Source organism: Callorhinchus milii, unplaced genomic scaffold (genome assembly GCF_018977255.1).
Source record: "Callorhinchus milii isolate IMCB2004 unplaced genomic scaffold, IMCB_Cmil_1.0 Scaffold17, whole genome shotgun sequence".
In the NCBI taxonomy this organism is placed as follows: Eukaryota; Metazoa; Chordata; class Chondrichthyes; order Chimaeriformes; family Callorhinchidae; genus Callorhinchus; species Callorhinchus milii.
In genome coordinates, this window is record NW_024704758.1 from 4,308,683 (window position 1) to 4,328,386 (window position 19,704).

At 47.8% G+C, this 19,704-nt stretch overlaps 1 protein-coding gene across 1 annotated transcript; it reads right to left on the minus strand.

Moving 5' to 3' along the window:
• Nucleotides 1–38: 38 nt before the first annotated feature.
• On the minus strand, nucleotides 39–19,704 carry LOC103174867 (glycogen [starch] synthase, muscle). Its single transcript, XM_042341540.1, has 16 exons — nucleotides 19,548–19,704; nucleotides 15,882–16,063; nucleotides 14,459–14,650; nucleotides 13,464–13,649; nucleotides 10,880–11,024; nucleotides 10,451–10,568; nucleotides 9,900–10,020; nucleotides 7,443–7,549; nucleotides 7,002–7,061; nucleotides 6,394–6,472; nucleotides 5,963–6,076; nucleotides 5,626–5,752; nucleotides 3,147–3,242; nucleotides 1,960–2,123; nucleotides 874–954; nucleotides 39–491 (listed from the first exon to the last, which is right to left on the minus strand). Exons 1-16 carry the CDS (start codon nucleotides 19,639–19,641, stop codon nucleotides 216–218), a joined length of 2,142 nt encoding a protein of 713 aa, XP_042197474.1. The 5' UTR covers nucleotides 19,642–19,704; the 3' UTR covers nucleotides 39–215.

The following is a 19,704-nucleotide window of genomic DNA, read 5'->3' on the forward strand; positions in this document are numbered from 1 at the left end:
CAGGTTAGGCAGCATCTATGGAGAGAGGAAAGTGAGTTAACGTTTCAGGTTGATGACCTTTCGTCAGAATTAGAGTTCTGACGAAAAGTCATTTAACTGAAACGTTAACTCACTTTCCTCTGTGACAAAGGCCGCTGTGTAGATCTGTTTTCATGTGAGTCACTTGAGTTTGTGCTCGTTGACTGTCAGCTCCTCCCGGGATAGTCTGCACACTCTCACTCCACAGTGTCCTGGTCACTGTGATTCTCAGCATCACTGGAGGTAAGGCTTCGCGACGAGTCAGACCCATTCCTCCTCACGTGTCTCTTCCCTGATCGCCGAGTGATGCTAGTGATTGGCTTTATGTTCTTCCTGTCTTTCTCCGCCTCTTCCTCTTCATTGTATCGCTCGTCCTCCTCCTCCTCGGTCTCGCTGTGGTAGGGGCTGGAGTGGAGGGAGGTGGCGGGAGACGGGGGTTTGGAGGCGGGTCTGGGGTAGCAGAAACCTTCACTCTGTGATTAAGAAAAAAAGAAAATTGTAGGAAATTAACTCAAACTAGAGAATGAATCCACGACTGTTTGTGGGGATACTGCTGTGCGCAACTGGCTGCTGCGTTCCGCTCACAGGATACAGTCAATTTACTTTACAGTAGATCCTGTGAAGAGCTTTGAGACGTCTCGAAGACGTGATAAGGCGCTGTATCAAATGCAAGGATTATTATTATTAATCAATCAAATAGATCTATTCTCTTCCTCGGACCGGTCACTTCCTGCGACACTCTCGATTGGATAAATCTCATCATTGTCACTGTACAGAGTCGTTGTGTTCTCACAGGTTGAGGGTCACTCTCTGTGTGACGTTACAGCTACTAATGTTAATGAGGGGATCACTCACCACTTCAGGCTCCCAGAGAGTGGATGTGAATGAATCTGGATAAGCTTTGGCTAAAGCCATCTGCCTCGCGTGGACATAATACTGAAACGACAATCAGAGATGTTTGCTTTATAAGGAGGTAAAGAGGCATCTCGCAGCACAAAGCACGAGTCAACACCATCACAGCATGTATATCAGGTGCTTATCTAACACTGTGTCAGCCTGGACCGTGAGATCAGCTCCCTGACACGGCGATCGACCTCACAAACCTTCTGACATAGAGACGGGAGCTCGCTGACCTGAGCTGAGCTGCCTTATGCAGACTGCAAGTGAAGCTGAAAGGCAGCCAAGCCTTCCAGCTTTGCCAGGTTAGGTATCAGGCTGGCTGAGTCAGCAGTACTCTTCCCCTCTGTGTCAGAAGGTTGTAGGTTCAAGGTCCACCTCAGGCCTTTGAATTCACAGTCTCAGATGACACTCCACTGCAGAGTTGGGGGTGAGATGCATTGTCAGAGGCGCTGTCCTTTGGATGAGATAAGAACAATAAATTGCATTTATATATTGCGCCTTCACTTCGAAAGGACATTCTAAGGTGCTGGGAAATTAAGGATTTACGCCTGAGCTGGGGGGCAAAATCAAAGGCGGTGGAAGGTAGGGAGGGTGGAGGAGGAAAGGGGACCAAAGGCACGGTCGAAAACAAAGGTCTTGAGACGGGCCGAGAAGGAGGCAAGGGAGTGGGTGAAGCCGAGAGGCTCTGGGATGGAGTTCCTGCGGGTGGGGGCACAAAGGCTGAAGGCCCGACCACCGATGGTGGAGCAGGCAAGGTGGGGGACATTGAGGGAGTTTCTCCAAGGGTTCTGGCCCCACAATCCCCCAGGTGAAATATAGGTCATTCAGTTCACAGCTTTGTGGGGTTTGTGGCTGTGCACAAATTGGCAGTGCTGCGTTAACATAGTGACTACACTTCACAGTGAATCACGTGAAGCATTTTGGGACGTCCTCCCAACCCGAAAGGCGTCACATCAAATGCTGGGATGGCTATCGCTCAGGCAGTGGAACGTGCTGTGTAAAGACCGTCTGTGTGAAGGACAGTGAGTAGCTGATGGTTACCCTCCCCAGGTACTTCCAGTCCAGCAGGTCTGAGAGACGCTCAGTGCGGTTCCTCTGGATGATGCGCTGACGCCGGGTTTGCTGACAGAAGCTGTAGATGAACGAGGTCAACTGGTTACACGATTCATCCAGAGACTTCACGTGCCGATCGAGGATGTAAATGCCTGAGGAGAGAGCAAAGGTGAGCGCCCGCCAGGCAGAATAAACAACAATAATCCTTGCAATTAATATAGAGCCTTATCACGACTTTGAAACGCCTCAAAGCGCCTCCCGGAATGTACTGTAAAGTGGATTGCCTGTGTATTTTGTGCCAGCTGTATACAGTGGGTGTTATTTGCTCTAAAGCAGCTATTTCTTCCACGCACAGCGTTGCAGGATGTTCACTAGGCAGGAAGGTGCATCCATTGCTCTTGACATAAGTGCTAGAGGCTAATTCTGTTAAAAAAATAAGCGTGAACAGACTGGTCCTCTCACTAATGTCATTATCACGTGACACATCCCTCACAGGGGCTGCATGTGGACTGCAATCGGCCCATTTGTCAAGAGTGGAGCATTTTATGCAGGAGCGAGGTGAGGTGTTTGTGAGTACAGCAATTATATTAATTTCAGCAATGACTGAACGCCGTGCCCCACTGATCTCATTACTCAACGTGAATAATACGCCACAGAAGGAACATGGATACGGAGCGCCTGAGAGACGATAGGTAAAGTCAGCCCTTATGTCTGTGTGTTATTAAGTTAGGGAGCTGGGCACAAAGTTAGAGTACGTCAGTCCCTCTAATGCTCTAATCCCTCACTGTGATTTACAGTAATTCCTCATTGTAACGACATTTAAAACACATTATTGATGTCACTCAATCCCTCTTATCCATTATGTACACCCAAGAGAAGCCAACGTGACTGATCCAAGTGAATCTTTTTCCGTTAAAGCACTCAAAGACACTTGGATGTATGGAGTGGGGTGGGGGCAACATAATGGGGGACTCAGCAATGGACAGGGTTAGTACAAGTAGAGGATGACAGATAAGAGATGGAGAGAGAGACAGAGAAAAGCCATGGTGTATATTCTGCTTCATTCACTAATGACAGCAAATAGTGTGCTTCTAAGTAACTGATTCAATTTTCTAGATATAATTTAGTCGTGTATGACTATTGTCACTTAATTTCAGTTTCACACTGTGACTCACCATAGGCGGCTGGGTCTGCGATGTGTTGCTGCATGAAGCAGCCAAACCCAGAGAGATTTGTGGTGACGCTGGGGATGCCCATCACTGTACACTCCGCTGCAAAACACAACATCAACAGTGAAGTGGATAGAGACAGCATCAACGGTGAGTGTGGCAACAGCAGATAGTTATACAATACAAATTACATTTACACAGCGCCTTTCAGGTCGGGAGGACATCCCAAGGCACTGGACAGTCAGGGACCCGAGCTGGGGGGCGGGATCAGGGTGCGTGGAGGGCAGGGAGCGTGACCGAAGGCTCGGTCAAAGAGGAGGGTTTTGAGACGTGCCTTGAAGGAGGCAAGGGAGGGGAGCGAAGCGAAGGGAATGTGGGATGGAGTTCCATAGGGTGGGGGCAAAGAGGCTGAAGGCCCGGCTGCCGATGGTAGAGCAGGCCAGGCGGACCAAAGCACTTCTCCAAGCACTTCACAAGGAAAGAAAGGGTCAGATGTTCAGGGAGGAAAGAGTGCGTGTGACTGTAAGCACAGTCGATGAGGTAGGTTTTCAGGGGGTGGGAGGATTAGAGTAACACGAGAATCCTTGCAGTTGATACCGTGTCTATAATGTTGACACACCTCAAAGCGCTTCACTGCTGAAGTGTAATGCGGTCACACAGTATGCTGTAAAGTGTAATGCGGTCACACAGTAATGCCCCACAAACAGCCATGATTTATCAGGAGGATGTTGGCCAGGACACCAGGAGAGAGAAACTCCCTTTAAAGTTTGAACAGTGTCATTAATCCCCAATTGACGATACAGAGCTCGGAGTGTCAGTGGACTGTGAGCTCAAAGTGGCTCAAATTTCTGACTCAGGGAACACTGTTACCAATTGAGCTAAGGTCATACTGAAATGGTTTCAAGAGAAGGTGGCATCAGCACAGGGATAATAGCATAAAGTGGAAGGGTGGTTTGAGTCGATATCTCCAGCGGGGGAACGAACACCAGTAAAGAACACGATGGGAGGAGAGCAGGGAAATAGGATTAGAGCGGAGAGCTCCAGTGTGTGAGTGAGATCATGTACAGATATGATGGGCCAATAGCAGTATGACTACAAAATTAAAATAGTGTCTCGTCAGCAGAGCGATTTCAAGCCAAAAATTCGAGGCTGAAAATTCTGTCCATTTCTTAAGTGTGCAAAAAAACATTTTGTCTCACAATTTAAGAGTGACAGTGATGGGGATTGATCTGTGTGTGTAACTGAACGGAACGCAGTATCAGAGATGTGAACTAGTCACATGCTGCCTTTCTGCACCAACGTGACAGACCAACAAGTTCCACCAATATGAAGCTCCCATACTGACTGACGTGATGATCGACGCTACAGAAGGTCACTAGCTGGAAGATTATAGTGCTTTAGCGGCTGCTTTAGAGCCTGTGAGCTCTACACGGGAGTCACAAGAACCCTGGACCATTCGCATTTTCTGTGACAGTTGGTGTATTTATCTCCAGTTAATTTACCTTCTGTGTCTTTCACTGGCTAATTGGTGTCTGGATTAAGTGCTACATTACGCTCGAGGCAATGCTAATTACCCTCATTTTCTGTGGCTGTTGCTTTACAAATGGAGACTGTCTCCTTTGAGGCCATCTCCAGGTGGAGTTAGGATACTTCTAACCATAGGAAAGCACTGGATTGAGTCAGCGAGCGTGGCTAGACGGTCAGAGACGCTTAGTGTCCTGGCCAGCAATCATCCATATTCATCTCATGGCTGTTTGTGGGAACTTAGTGTGCAAATTGGTTGCCGCGTTTGCCTACAAAAACAGTCACTACACTTGACAATAATTACTCGTGACCCACTTTGAGATTTGTTAACGCGATAGAAAAATGCCAGTTCTTTTATTCTAACAAAAGAACAATTCCATGGAGCAGTAGAGTGCATGTGTGGTGGGGGGCAGGTCAGGATGATACTCAGTTATACCAGACAACTCTTTTGCAAACACCGGCTGGCAGAGTGGAACGAGTGCATGTTGTGAGGGACTGGACATAATAATAATAATAATAATAATAATAATAATAATAATCAAGACGTCTGAAAGGGCTTCACAGAATATACTGTGAAGTGAATTAACTGTATATTTCGTGGGCAAAACGTGGCAGCCAATTGCATACAGCAGCGTCCCCACAAACAGTCGTGGATTGAGTGACCAACGTTCTTTTGAAGGGATTTTTACCCCTGGAAAGTGATCTACCAATCGACTAACAACCGGGTTCCTATTTACTGCTAGGTAACAGAGGAGTATAGAGTAAGCAAACTTGCCTAAGGTTTCGCCCCGGCAGGGAATCGAACCCGCGACCTCTCAACTTGCTCTAATCACTACGCTCTGGATCTCCAGGACACGAATCTCTGGGGAAATCCACCAACGTACCAGGAATCCATCAGAACCGTGAAACCCGGCTTCTATATCACTACAGCACAGAGTCTCCCTCCCTGACTGGGACTCACCAGGAGTGTATCCCCACGGTTCATAATAGGAAGGAAAGACGCCCAGATGGCAGCCACGCACAAACTCCTCGTAATCCAGAGGGAGCAGCGGGCTGGTAGATGACAGGAACTCTGGGTGAAAGATGATCTGGAGAAGGAATAAGATACATTTATTAACAGCTCCGTCACTCATCCTCCCCTTGCTGTCCCCGGCTCACCGGCGAGGGGTGGAAGTGTCCTGAACACCTTAATGCGAGCGTGGGTCTGACTGGACAAGCACCGGGAAAGCTCTCGATGCTTGTGACCGAGAGCTGCCAGGTTACCATTGGATAGAGCGCCTCTCACATGGGGCCCGCACCTTGACTCGGTCAGTTGCGTTATTGAACAATCTAATTCTTCGGACGGCTTTCAGGATCTGGTCGTTGGAATCATCCAGCATGTTGTGCGTGCAGACGGGAGGCAATGTGGTGCGCTGAGCGGGGAGAAAAAAAGACACAAGGGCAAAACGTCAGGGATTGAGTTTTTAGTAAAACCCCGATCTGCTAAACCAGGAGCCAAACACACAACCTGCCTCATCGAACAAGATATTCTGTCAAATCTGGACGAGGAAAGGAGAAAACGGGAGTGCATTTGCACCCTCGTTTCTCTCCATTTCGCCCAACAAACACACAGTCGATTCACTTTACAGTATATTCTGTGAAGCGCTTTGAGACGCCTTAAAGACGTGATCAGGCGCTGTATCGAATGCAAGGATTATTATTATTATTGTTAATATTACTGAGAACTTACCTGAGTGGCATATATTGCTCTCTTCATCAGAGTGAAGTCCTCCCGATCCAGCATGTTTTTGATGTCAGGCATCTCACCTCTGCAACACAAACAGGGAGAGTGAGCTTTCAGTCGCTGGCAGGCAGGAGTTTTAGCCCGAGATGCTGAATTCCATCCTGGGGAGCGACCCCCATTATACAGGGCGGTTCCATCTATTTAAACCCTGTTATAATGCGTCCGCCAAACAAAATGGCCACCCAGTCCCACGTTCGGGTCGTCAGGTTGCCGCTGACATCACTTCTGGCTTCCAATATGAAGCTGGCCAGCCCATGGCAGAAGTGTCCCACTGGTCCTCCAACTGTGGGTCCAGAGAGCAGAGCCTTAAGCACACTCGAGCTTTACAACATTTACATCTACGGCCAATCCTGGAAAATGTTCTTGTGTGAACCTTGACAGTGAGTGTTGGGAGGCTGTTTGACCATCGTGACCGTGTTATTGTATTGAAGATTGCGTAGCGATAAGGAACAGCAGTGCGTCTTATGGTTGATATTTCATTGGGATTGATAATGAATCGGACATTTCCAGCTTAGACCGAGTGGTGATCCATTCAGTGCTGCAGAAGTACTTACACCAAGAGCGACTCATAAAGGTTTTTGCCAAACTTCTCCTTGATCACATTGGCCGTGTCCCTGTAACATAAGACGGGAAACTTTAAGATTCCCAGATCAACACCTGCGGCAGAGACCAGGCACTGCCTACATCAACAACAACAACAAGTCCATTCATGCTGTGCTCATCTACAAATACACAGTCACTGCACTTCTTGGAAAACTCTCAACATCTCAACGACGCGATAAGGCTCTGTATCAAATACGAAGATTATTGTTAACAATAATAATCCTTTGCATTTGATATCGCGCCTCATCACATCGTTGAGATGTCTCAAAGCGTTTCACAGAATATATTGTAAAGTATATCTTGCGGGCAAACTTGTTCTAATCGTGACGATGGGAAGAGCGTGATGGGGGGGGTCTCGGGGGGGGGGGGGGGGGGGATCCGCGGAGTCTCACCAGAGCTGCTTGCGCACTGCCTGGCCCTTCAGTGTTTCCACGTTGAAGTTGTTGGTCTTCGCGGGCATGATGAAGAACACCACCACCGTCACGTCGCTCTGGTTGACCTGTCCCACAGGGGGCGGTGCACATGTTAACACACGCACATCACACTTTCACACCAAAACTCTCCACAGAGATGCTCACAGCGCTCCGAGCAAGTACAGGCAGACAAGGCTATCAACAAAGAATATGGGATTCTAGATTTTATACAAACGGGAACTGAAAATAAACACGAGGAAGGGATGGTAAATTTATACAAGGCGGCTGCAGGTGAATACTGAGTGCATTTTGGGAAGCTCAACGCAGGTTATATACAGAGTAAAGATGGAGCTGATAACTAACTCTATAACTTAGTTATTCAACTGGATAAACCGGCTTATCCGTGGGGAAGCTGTGCTGTTTTTGCTAATGTAGAACACACAATGAGTAGAATGCACTGAAGGCTTTAAGGATTGATAGATAATATTCTGCTGTGATACAGCCTGACGACCTTTATGAAATGATCACAAGATTGGTTGGGTTTGAAGGCCCTTCAGCCCATTCAATCTTATCTTTCCAGAACACCTACCCTCCATCCTTAATCATAGCATCAGCTGTTTTTTCTAAGTGAGTCCCAGTGTCCTGGCCTCAACCACCCTTCCTGGCAACCCTGTTCCAGTCATTAATTACCCTCTGGGTAAAGAAAGACTTACTGATATCTGCCCTGAAATTGCCCTTTGTAACTCTAAATCTGTGTCCTCTTGTTCTACTATCTTGGTGCATCCTAAAGTATTTTCGGAGTTTACAATCCCAGTTAATGACCAGATCTGCATGCAGTACTCTATATGTGGCCTGACCCAGAGCACTGTACGGCCTGAGATGATGTCTAGGGGTCTAAACTCAACTGATTTAACAACATCGCCCAGTTCCTGTCTGTCTTGTTTATTGCTGCCTCGTACTTTTTGATACAAGACCGAACGCACGAGGTGAGATTTCTGAATGGACCTTTAGCACAAGTGTAGGTGAGTCACCTAACCTCACAAGAGCTGCTCTTCCCTGAGCCGCGGGTCAGGAACACGTGAGACCAAACTGGTATGACAACCTGGGCTTCACACATGGAGAGAGAAAGGTGTGATCTGCTGCCACCCAGTGGGAACACACTGCCACTGATGGAGAAAGGTCGAGAAATTGGTCAGAAAATAGAGCCAAGTCAGGTGGGAGGAACGTTGAACAATCACATTGTCTTCACTGCACTACTATCCATGGTTACCCAATGAAAGCATTATTCAGATCTCGGCACACGTATTATTCTGGTGCCTCCAGAGCAACAACAGCGACAACTTGCATTTATACAGCGCCCTTCATGCGGGGTAGTGTCCCCGAGCGCTAGGACGATGACAATAATAATAATAATCCTTGCATTTGATAGAGCGCTGTTCACGTCGGGAGGACGTCCCAAAGCGCTTCACAGAACACACTGTAAAGTGAATTGACTGTATATTTGTGGGCGAACGCGGCAGCCAATTGCACACAGCAATGTCCCACAAACACTCGTAGATTGAAAATGACCAATTTATTATTGTTTTTGGTTTTGGAGGGATTATTATTAGGCTCTGTGTGGAGTAAGGAAACTTGCCCAAGGTTTCGCCCCCTGCCTGGAATTGAACCCAGGTCTCTCACTTGCAAAGCGAGTGCTCTAACCACTGAGCTACAGGACTCCACGATGGCAGAGTCTGTCACCGATCTGGGGTGAGACGGAGGGGGGAAGGTGACCGTAAGCACCGTCACAAAAAGGATGGGCTTTAGGAGGGATTTGAAAGTGGGGAGCGAAGGGGACAAGGCGGAGGGATTGAGGGAATGAGTTCCAGAGTTTCGGGGCGTAGTGGCTGAAGGCACAGCCTCCGATGGTGGAGTGGAAGGACAAGGGACAAACAGGAGGCTGGAGCCAGCCGAGCCGGGGCAGCGGGTGGTGGAGTGGGCAGGGGGGGGGGGGGAGGGGGGTGTCGGTAAGCAGATTGGATAGGTAGGGAGGTACGAGGGCATGAAGAGATTTGAAAACGAGTGTGAGGATCTAGAAATCTATCCGTTCGCGATAGGGAGCCAGTGGAGCCTGGCTAGAACTGGTGAGATGGGGGTATGGAGTTTAGGGCAGATGAGTTTGCGGGCGGCGGAGTTTGGATCAGATGGATTTTGTGGATGGTGGAGCTGACAGGGACAAGGCAATGTGCTACTTCATCAAACATGGTAGGTGTGAAACTCCTCAAGGTCAAACAAACTGTGCAGGAGCTTTCCCCGAACCATTAGCACGAATAAAGGTTAGACAATCAGGTTCTTTGATAACACTGAACCCAAACGGCACAATGCACAGAACTCCAGCATCAAATACTGACTGGATACAATGAGAAATGGAGAATACTGAAAGCACCCGAGTCTGACCTTGAGCAGGTAATTGAGACGTGCCAAGGCTTCCAGGAACACATCAGCCCCCTTGTTTGAGAACTCGTATCTTCCAGCAATGAAGAAGAATAGCGTCTTGTCCAGGTTGAAGTTCAGACATCTGGAGAAAGAGAGGAGAGAGAGAGAAAATGAGTTACAGAACATCTGTGGCGTGCAATGAGCCAAACCAATACAGTACAAAATTACATTTGTATAGTGCCTTTCCCATCGGGAGTACGTCCCAAGGCTCTGGACAGTCAGGGAGTTAGTGGATTTAGATCCCGCTAACAACTAGTCAACTGCTAATTCCTCACTCCCTCCTTCCCACAATTGTCGTCTGAGCTGATAGCCGCTATGCTCTGTAACCTTCTCTCCCAGCTTCAAAACCACCTAGGAAATCTTTTTGGATCGTGTCTTGAGTCAACAACACCCCAGACTCTTCCCACATTCTTCCCTGCTCGGTAATTCCTTTCCAGATGTGAAGCACGTTGAGATGTTCACGCCATGCGAAAGGCGCTGGAGAATTGTGAGCTGACGCTGGAGGCTCTTACCCGTAGAAGTGGCCTCTGACGAACTCCTGGATCACGGCCTTGCTGCGGGCATGCAGGTTCTGGAACTCGTGCATGGCTGAAAACTTCTTGATGTTCAGTCCATTGGGTGTCACCACCTCTGAGCCACGAGAGAGAGAGAGAAAGTCAGGCTCAAAAACCTGCAGCCAGCACCGAGCCTCCCTCACACCTCTGTAAACATTGATGGTGTATGACCCCATTGCCCCCTTCCTGCCCGCTGCCCCCTCCCTACCCTGAGTGAGCAGGAGAGTGGGATATAAGTTGATGTTTTCTTCCACATCAACCACTTGATGGCTGAATGATCTGTCTCAGTGTGGAACTGATACAGCTCTATGATTCTCCAGAGGCAGCGCTGCTGTGAACTGATTTGACACTGCGTGGACCTTGCTTCCGTCAGTCAGAGGGGCTCACCTGGCTTTCTCTTCAGCAGATGCTGTGCTTCCATGGCTGTGATTTCAGATACCGTGGTGAAGATGTGTGCGCAGTGCACGGCAGCCCGTTCCATACAATACCTGTGGTAAATCTGCCTCGTCCCCGCCTCCTTGTCAACATCAAACTGGTGAGGCGAGAAGACAGAAACTCAGCAAATACACTGGGCAATTGGGTGACTCGTGTGCTGGCTCATTCCAGACTGGAGAGGGGGAGCAATCTGAACCCAGCCAGAGACTACTGAGATTTTGACTCTATATTTATATCCATTCACACTCTGGCACCTCCCGACCTCTCCGACCTCCTCACTCCCCCAATCCACCACACTCCGCTCGACTGGCACCGGCCTCCTGCTCGTCCCTCGCACTCTCCGCCCCACCATCGGAGGTCGCGTTTTCAGCTACTACGACCCTAAACTCAGGAATACTCTCTCTCAATCCCTCCGACTTGCCCCCTCTCTCCTCTCTTTCAAGTCCCGCCTGAAAACTTTCCTCTTCGACCGTGCTTTCGGCCACCTCCTCCCCTTCCCCACAGGCTCGGAGTCAGGCTCCGCCACTGTTCAGCACTCTGAGATGCTACCCTGCATGGAGGACGCTATATAGGTGCAAGCTGTTGTTGTTGTATATCTAACTTAGATTATAGCTGACCTGGAAATGTGGATGAACAGTGTAAAGGGAGCTTTACTCTGTATCTATATTTTTTTAGTCAGCTGGATGTCTGACAGATGCAGAAACCCATCAACACGCTTATCAGTATCTAAACCAACCTTATCCATCCTACCAAGATGGAAACTCTAGAGACGTTCATTAGAATGGAATGCGAACTATTTCCTTGGAATGACGCATCCTGTTTATTTAATTCTAGAAACTATTAGGTTGGCAAGATCCAAGGCATGGGGAACCCAGAGTGTGTGTTGGGGTAACTGCTGGACTCTAACCAGCTAAAACCAAATAGCTTGCCATTGAGAGCACCGCCTGTCAAGCTTTCCCACTGCTTATCCAGGTAGGACCACACTGCTGGTCAAGGTTTTGTCTTGCAGGGTTAACAGATGAGTGGGAGGATTCCCTGTCCCAGTGACTGGTCTGCCCTTCCAGGTCTTGCTGATGAGGCAGCCTGGCTGTGTTGTCGTCAGCAATACTCTGGAATACTGCAAACCCGCTTGGATGGACTGGAGACACCGTCACACTGAGGGTGGGATCAATTCCAACATTCCAATACCAAACAGTCAGTTCAGCTCCAAGGAGACCCTATCAATAGTGTTTCACTCACTGAATTGCTCTGAAGTGCCGTGATTCTTATTCAAACAAACACAACAGTTAATCTGCGTCAGCAACGTCCCATACACAAGGATGAGATAAAGGACCAATTAATCTGTTGTTTGGCAAATTTGGATGAGGAAGGAATGTTGGCCAGAACACTGGGTGAGTTAAAGATGAGATCTTGTCGAAATGTTTTACCACAGCACGGCTTGCACAGCAAAGCCATTTCATTTGTAACATGAGCTTTCATATGGAGTAAACAACCTGGTCTTAGTTCACTTTGAAAGTGATTGTGGAAGTGGAATTTCCAGGCGAAGAAATGCTTATTAAACGGCTACTGTGCGGGATCTGGATCTGGATTGAAGCCCAGGGAGCAGGGAGGGCCCTCAGACCCAAAGCTGTCTGCAGGAAGGGGCACAGTTAGTGTGTCATCGTGACTGACAGCTCTGCTCAGGGGAGGCCCCTTGGAAATAAACTGGTGGGGGAATGAAATTTGAGCAGAAGCTTGGAGAAGGGCTGTAAATCTTAAGCAAAAGCCGAGATGGGGGGAGGGGGTAACCTGACCAAGCTGTTGATTACCTTCTATGTAAAGAAATATTTCTGGATTTACTTTCTCAATCCTGTTTGGTATCTGGTGTATCTCCTCTGAACCATCTCCTTATGAGGCTGAAGAGTCCTTGTTCCTAGACCATGGCTCATACCTCCGGATATCCCTCCGGATTAGCTTTGTGGCTCTCGTCTGCATTGCCACTCGGGCCTCAGTCCCCCTTATGTCGAACCATGCGCTACGCCAGATATGGCCTGCTCAGAGCTTTGTACACTTGAGCATGGCATTTGGGACCTGAACTCAATTTTAATCTGGAGCAGAAGAAATAGGCTTGATCAACTGCATCGGACTTCTCTTGTTCTGCATTGGTGTTTGGGATGGATGTGAAGCCGGGCCCTAGAGCGCGGAACACGGCAACATTGAGCCCACCGACCTTACGTTCATCTTTAATTGAGTTCCTGTGCGTGCTCAGGGAAATATAACCTGAGCATTAACTCAGGCAGAACTGCAAGGTGGTCTAACATACCTCATGGTCTCATTTCAATGGTATATTGTCTTTAAAATTTATGGAAAATTCTTCGAATCAGTCGTGATTTGGGAACTGTTTTCCGCGCATCTTTTATTTTAAAAAAAAGAAACTTAAGTTAAGAGTGAGTTAAGAATGAAGATAAGAATTTTCCAAAATGCTGTGTGGTTTAAGGCTGGTGTGGTTGCGAGGGCCTGGAAGGACCTTCCCCGAGCATCTGACGGACACACTTACACGTTGAAGGTTATTGTAAAAGTCGACGTTCCCCGCGCAGAGATAGCGCCCCAGCAGCGTGGCGTGGGTGGTGAAGATTGTCGCCAATTGAAGCTTCCGGATGCGACTCAAGAGGAGTCCGACTCCTGACAGCCACTCGTGGAAATGGGCCAGGATGAAGGGGTTGTCTTCACACTGAGCGATGAACTGAGGAGAGAGTGGGGGGAAAGGGTGTACGTTTCAAACCAAGAACAAGGACCAAATGTATTTCACCAACAGACACCACTGAATGTTACAATCTTCACATCACTTACTTTGCCGTCATAAAGAAGCATTAAAAACACTTGATCTGCAAATAATAAGTCCCATACAGAAGGCACGGTGTGAGCGACGATGTTTGCAACAACAACTTATATTTATACAGCACCCGTCATCCGGGGTTGTGTCTTGGGAGTCCTTTTCAAGTGATCGCACTGGGATGAACGCAATCATCATTGTGCCATCAGCCAGGGCTCGCTCTGCACAGCCCTCCTCAGAGTCTGTGTTAGGGGTAAACTGAAGCTATGACTGCATGTCGCAGTTGGGAACTCTCTGAGACAGGCAGTGGGATTGTCGACGTGCCCCCACCAGGAGCTGCAAACAGGGACTTGGGTTGGCAGGTGGTGACTCCTGCAGTCAGTCAGGTCTGGGTTAGGGCTGAGCTTCTGCGTCTATCACGCTGCATGTCTGGCCACCTGCAGGAGGAGCAATCTATGACTCTATGTCGCTATTTAAGGGTCTGTTCACAGTTTCTGCATTAGAAACATAGAAACAGGAGTAGGCTATTCAGCCCCTCAAGGCTGCTCCGCCATTCTATAAGATCACGACTAATCTGTACCTCAAGCATTCTCAGTCTCCCTTTGGTTGAGGAGAGGGTAAGAGCGGGAAGGTTAGGGCATGAGGTAATGGCATATACAGCGATATAACTTGAACAAGCAGCACATAGGTTAAGTGGAGGCAGATTTCTCTGGACTTACTTCTCCCAGAAACCATGTAGTGAGAAATCCGAACAGAACAGCATCATTGGCCTCCTTATCAAACCAGGGGATTCCTATATTGCACGTGTCCCACAGCTCAGTCTTCCACTGATCCAGCATCCAGCTCGAGGCACTGATGTCTATCAGCACTACATAGGGACTGCCGTCAATCAGCCATCTGCCGAAATACATCTGTAAAATGCAACACAATCCCCGTCAGACACATCTGGGGCAAGGCAAAGTCTCAAAGCACTTCACACAGCTGGCTGGACACCTGAGCTGGGGGGCTGTGGGTTTGGGAGTTGAGCAGAGTGGGGGCCAAAGATGACTAAAGGGAGGGGGTAGGGGGGGTCAAACTGTTAAGTCTTAAAGGGCAGGCTTTAAAACCGAGGAGTAGCACGGACTCCTGGATACAATTACAGAGAGTGGGGGCAGAATGTCTTAAAGCTTGCACGCTGATGTTTACTGAGGGCAGGGGGCGGCTGGGCTGGTTGGGTTGCAGAGGGTCGCAGAGGAAGTGTATGGTGAGGCCGCGGAGGGATTTGAATGTAAGGACAAAGATCTTGAATTCGATTTACTGGGGAACGAGAAGGCAGTAGAGCCAAACAAGGATTGGGCTGATAGACTCACAGAGCCAGGACCTTGCTGCAACACTGTATAAGAATAATTATCAATGTATTATTTGTAATATTATGTATATTATTATTATAAAAGGTTCCTAGTGCCTTGCAGTAACATAATAACAAAGTGTAAAAAGATTATAAATACATTAGTTATTGCCAAAAGATACTACAATAAACTTTCACACAGAATTAATGGCAAGAAATTCCACCAGGCTCTAGGTGCAATAATAATCCTTGCATTTGATATAGCGCCTTATCATGACTTTGAGACGTCTCAAAGCGCTTTACAGAACACACTGTAAAGTGAATTGATTGTATATTTTGTGCGCGAAACTCGCCAGCCAATCGCACACAGCAGTGTCCCACCATCAGTCGTGGATTGAAGTGACCAATTTATAATTTTTTGGGGAGGAATTATTAACTCTGGAAAAGCGATCCACCAATCGACTAACAACCGTGTTCCTACTTACTGCTCGGTAAACAGAGGTGTGTGGAGTAAGGAAACTTGCCCAACATTTCTCCCTGCCGGGAACTGAACCCAGGTCTCTCGCTTGTGAGGCGAGTGCTCTAACCATTGAGCTACAGGTTTACAGTACTTCAGATAATGCAGCATATGGTTACAAAACTTTAAACACATTTATATCAAATATGTAATTACAGAGGAAGCAGCTGAATAGTTTCATTTTTAAAGAATGCAAATGATGTTGGGTGGGAATGTGTAATAGAAATATCTATTCCTTAACCCATGCCATGTAGTTTGCTCCCTGCTAGGTGCCAATCCTCCAAGATGCTCCCAGTACCTTGCAGCCCTTGGCGTTCATGCAATCGATGGTGCGTTTAATGGACGGGATGGGTGGGTCGATCAGCTCCACTTGAGCCCTGACGCTGTTCTCGAAGTACGGTCCAATCAGGAAATAGTTCTCGCCAAGTGCGTCCACAGTCATCTTAGCTTTGGTTTGAATGACAGTGTAGATTCCACCCACTGAAACAGAGGGACTTCAATGAGATAGATTAAAGGCATAGGCAAAGGCATAACAATAAAGGAGTCCTGGAGTCCTTCTGTTTCAGCAGATTGACTTCAGGATCCTGGACCTCATCTTCACTAACATGCCCCTCCCCATCTTTGCAATCTCCTCCGTCCGAATTCACTCGGGGGGGGGGGTGGGGTGTTTGGGATCTCTTTGGGGCTGATGTTTTCCAAATTGTAGTGCCTGACAATGAAATATCAGAATCCAGTTCACCCTCTGTGTTGGTATCGGTTATCTAGTTCCTGAACCATGTGGGTTGCAGAACTCCAGGCGCTATTGATAACATATCAGCCAACCTGGCTCATCATCAAGACTTGGAGGGGCAGGAATTATTTTCCATTTGGTTCCTGTTAACCTTTGCAACCCAAAGCTCTCACAGGTCGTGTGGTCCAGGAGGAGGAAGCTTGAAAGACAGTTCTCTCAATGGCAAGGTGTAAAGGTTAATTGTGTTTATAGTAATACAGAATATTCCCTAGGCAAGAGGATTCAAATACAGAACTAACAACATCTTGCATTGATATAGCGCCCTTCATGCAGAGTAGTATCTCAGAACGCTTAAGAGTGGTGGAGCCTGATGCCGAGCCCTGGCAATGGGAGGAAGTGACCGTAGGCAAGAGGAAGAGGAAGGACTTCTGGTGTGATCTGAAAACAGGGAAGTAGGGGGCAAAGTGGAGGGGTTGAGGGAGAAAGTTGCAAAGTTTCAGGGGTAGTGGCTGAAAAAGCACGGCCGCCGATGGTGGAGCAAGGGTGGGGTGAGGGATAAGCAGGAAGCTGGAGCCAGCCAAGTGAAGGCGGTGGGTAGTGGAGTGGGGAGTAAGCAGGTCAGAGAGGTAAATTGAATTAAATGAGATGAGAGAAGAGTGCTTTGTTTCAAAAATACCGAGGCTCTGCTGCTTCACATGTCTTTACTGGTGGTGTGAGTCCCACAGGATCTGTCAATGCATGAAGGAATATTAAATCTGGAATAACATCAGTGACTTAATTAGTTTTCAATTACCAGGATTAATTGGAATAGTGAATCCCAATGGAGCTCGAGACCTTTCTGTGTATTTAGTGCACTGGGAGTGCCAAAGCCCTCAATTACAGACCTGGGTTACACGAGTTTGCTCAGCTAGCACTGAAGAAACCGCATCACTTTAAATTCGGTTCAAAGTACTTCACCCCAGCTCCACTGGGATAATAATAGGGCAAAATTTGCTGTGCTAATATTGACTTTCTTTGATTGATTGTGTGATTACTCTACGCCAATCATGTGAAGGGCACTATATCAATGTAAGGGTCATTACTATTATTATTCACTAAAAATGCATCTGCCATACTCATCCACATCAGAAGGTTGTAGGTTCAAGGCCTACATTGGGATTGATCTATTAATCCTAATTAATCCACCAGTGAGTGTGTTCGGGGGGGGAGGGGCAATGTTGATGAGTATTTTCAAGTGGATGTTAAACACTCGCCCACAAAATAGACAGATAATTCACTTTACAGTACAGTATATTCTTTGAAGCGCTTTGAGACATCTCAATCATATAAGATTCTATATCAAATACAAGAATTATTATTATTATTATCCCATACAGCAAAAGAGAAGCAGGTTTCTCCTGGTGTCATGGCATGGCCAATACACCTACAGATAAATTGGTTATTCATTTCATGGCTGTTGGTAGAACCAAGATAGGTTTGACCTCCTCTCGTGTGTGGCGGGGGGCTGGGGGGTTTGGGGGAGGGGGGCAGGAGAGGTTAGAATTACAGCCAAATCCCACCTTGGTTCTACCAACAGCCTTACCTTATCGACACTCAAGGCTCACACATGAATAAAAGCCATTTGAACAAAGTACTGAAGGGCACCTGCGAAACTGCACTAGTGTATGGAAAAAAGGAGTTGAGCACCTTCAGGAGAAGGGGGAGGAAATAAGGTGGGGAGTACTGTGTTCAAATACTTTCGTCCTCTTTAAGGAGGCACTCTCACTCTGTATGATTTTGGGCTGTGTGGGTGTTGAGTAAATATTGGCACAAAATGTTAGAAATTCTGATAGCCTCTCCGCCCCCCACTTTGGAAATATTTAGCAGCATCTAGTGACAGAATTAAGTTCTGCACTCACACATCATGTCTCGATGTGTCCCAAATCTCATGTTCCGGATGTGACAGGTGTCTGCTCTCAGCTCCTAGTTGTACAGTAAAATGTCAGATGATTCAGTTACACCAAGAAAAGGTTAAATAAATTTGTAATAGAGTATATATAGCAATGTAAAAGCCTCGGACCAGCTGCGTTGTGTTATTTATGGGAAAGTTAATATTCCCTTTATGGTTATCTATATTTGGAAAATCACGACAAAGTGATATAAACAGCCGTGTAATAAGGATTGAGCTCTGACACGGAGAGCCATAGTTTGTGGGACAGACATTTGACCTCTGCTCATGAGTTGTGTGTGTAACAGGGGACGCGGGGGGTGGGGGGGTTAATAGTGAACTACATCTCCTGTAGCGTATGTGGAGCCCTGCCGAGTATTGGTTAGAGCACTCGCCTCGCAAGCGAGAGGATCCGGGTTCGATTCCCAGGCAGGGTGAAACATTAGGCACTTCTGTTTACCAGCAATAAGTAGGAACCCGGTCGTTAGTCGATTGGCAGATCGTTGTTCTGTGGGTAATAATCCCTTCAAAAAATTATTTGTTCACTCAATCCACGACTGTTTAACGGGACGCTGCTGTGCGCAATTGGCTGCTGGGTTTCGCACCCCCCCCCCCCCACTCCCAAAAATATACACATTACAGTATATTCCGTGAAGCGCTTTGAGACGTCTCGAGGACGTAATAAGGCGCTTATATCAAATGCAAGGATTTATCTTCTTATCGCTAGATCCGATCTCTTAACTCCCAAACTACCTTCTGGAGACCAGCGAACACGGGAGCAAGCCATTGCTTAGCCTCTGTGCAGGAGCTGTCAAGGTCAGAGCGGCCAAGGATAAATGGAAGGGAAATATTTTTTTCATACACACACGCACAGTAAACCAACTTGGGACATTTCGACTTGAGTCCAGAGTTTCCTTCTCCGCCGCTGCAACTAAACTATCCGCCCTGCATCTTGGAAAGCGGATTTAGTTGGCAATCTCACTGGTGGGGGGGGGGTCGGTCACAGTGTTGCTAAGAGTGGAAAGAGAAACAAGTGGCTGGTGAGCCACCGCCGCAAGGAGAAGGCAAGTTGCCGCAGTAATTAAAGCACAGCAGCACAGCAGCACTGGTGTTGGTCTAACCCCAGACACAAGGCTACGTGTTGCTGCATTTCCTGAGTTGCAGGAGGAGGAGGAGGAGGAGGGGTGGGGGTGGGGAGTCTCAGTTGGTTTAATGCTGCGCTGGGGGTGGGGGGGGGGGGGGGGGGGGGTTGTGCAGTGCAGTGCAGAGAGGGGCAGGGGCTTGCAATTGCCCATTGCCCACCTTACCTTTATTGGCCACTTCCCAGGCGATCTCGAAGAGGAAGAGGTTGTCAACTGGGAGCTCGTCCTCAAGGGCAGGGAAGGAGTCGTTGAAGGACATGGTGGCTGTGTGGCTTCACAGACAGCTTCTCTCTCTCTCTCTCTCTCTGTGTGGTGTGTGTGT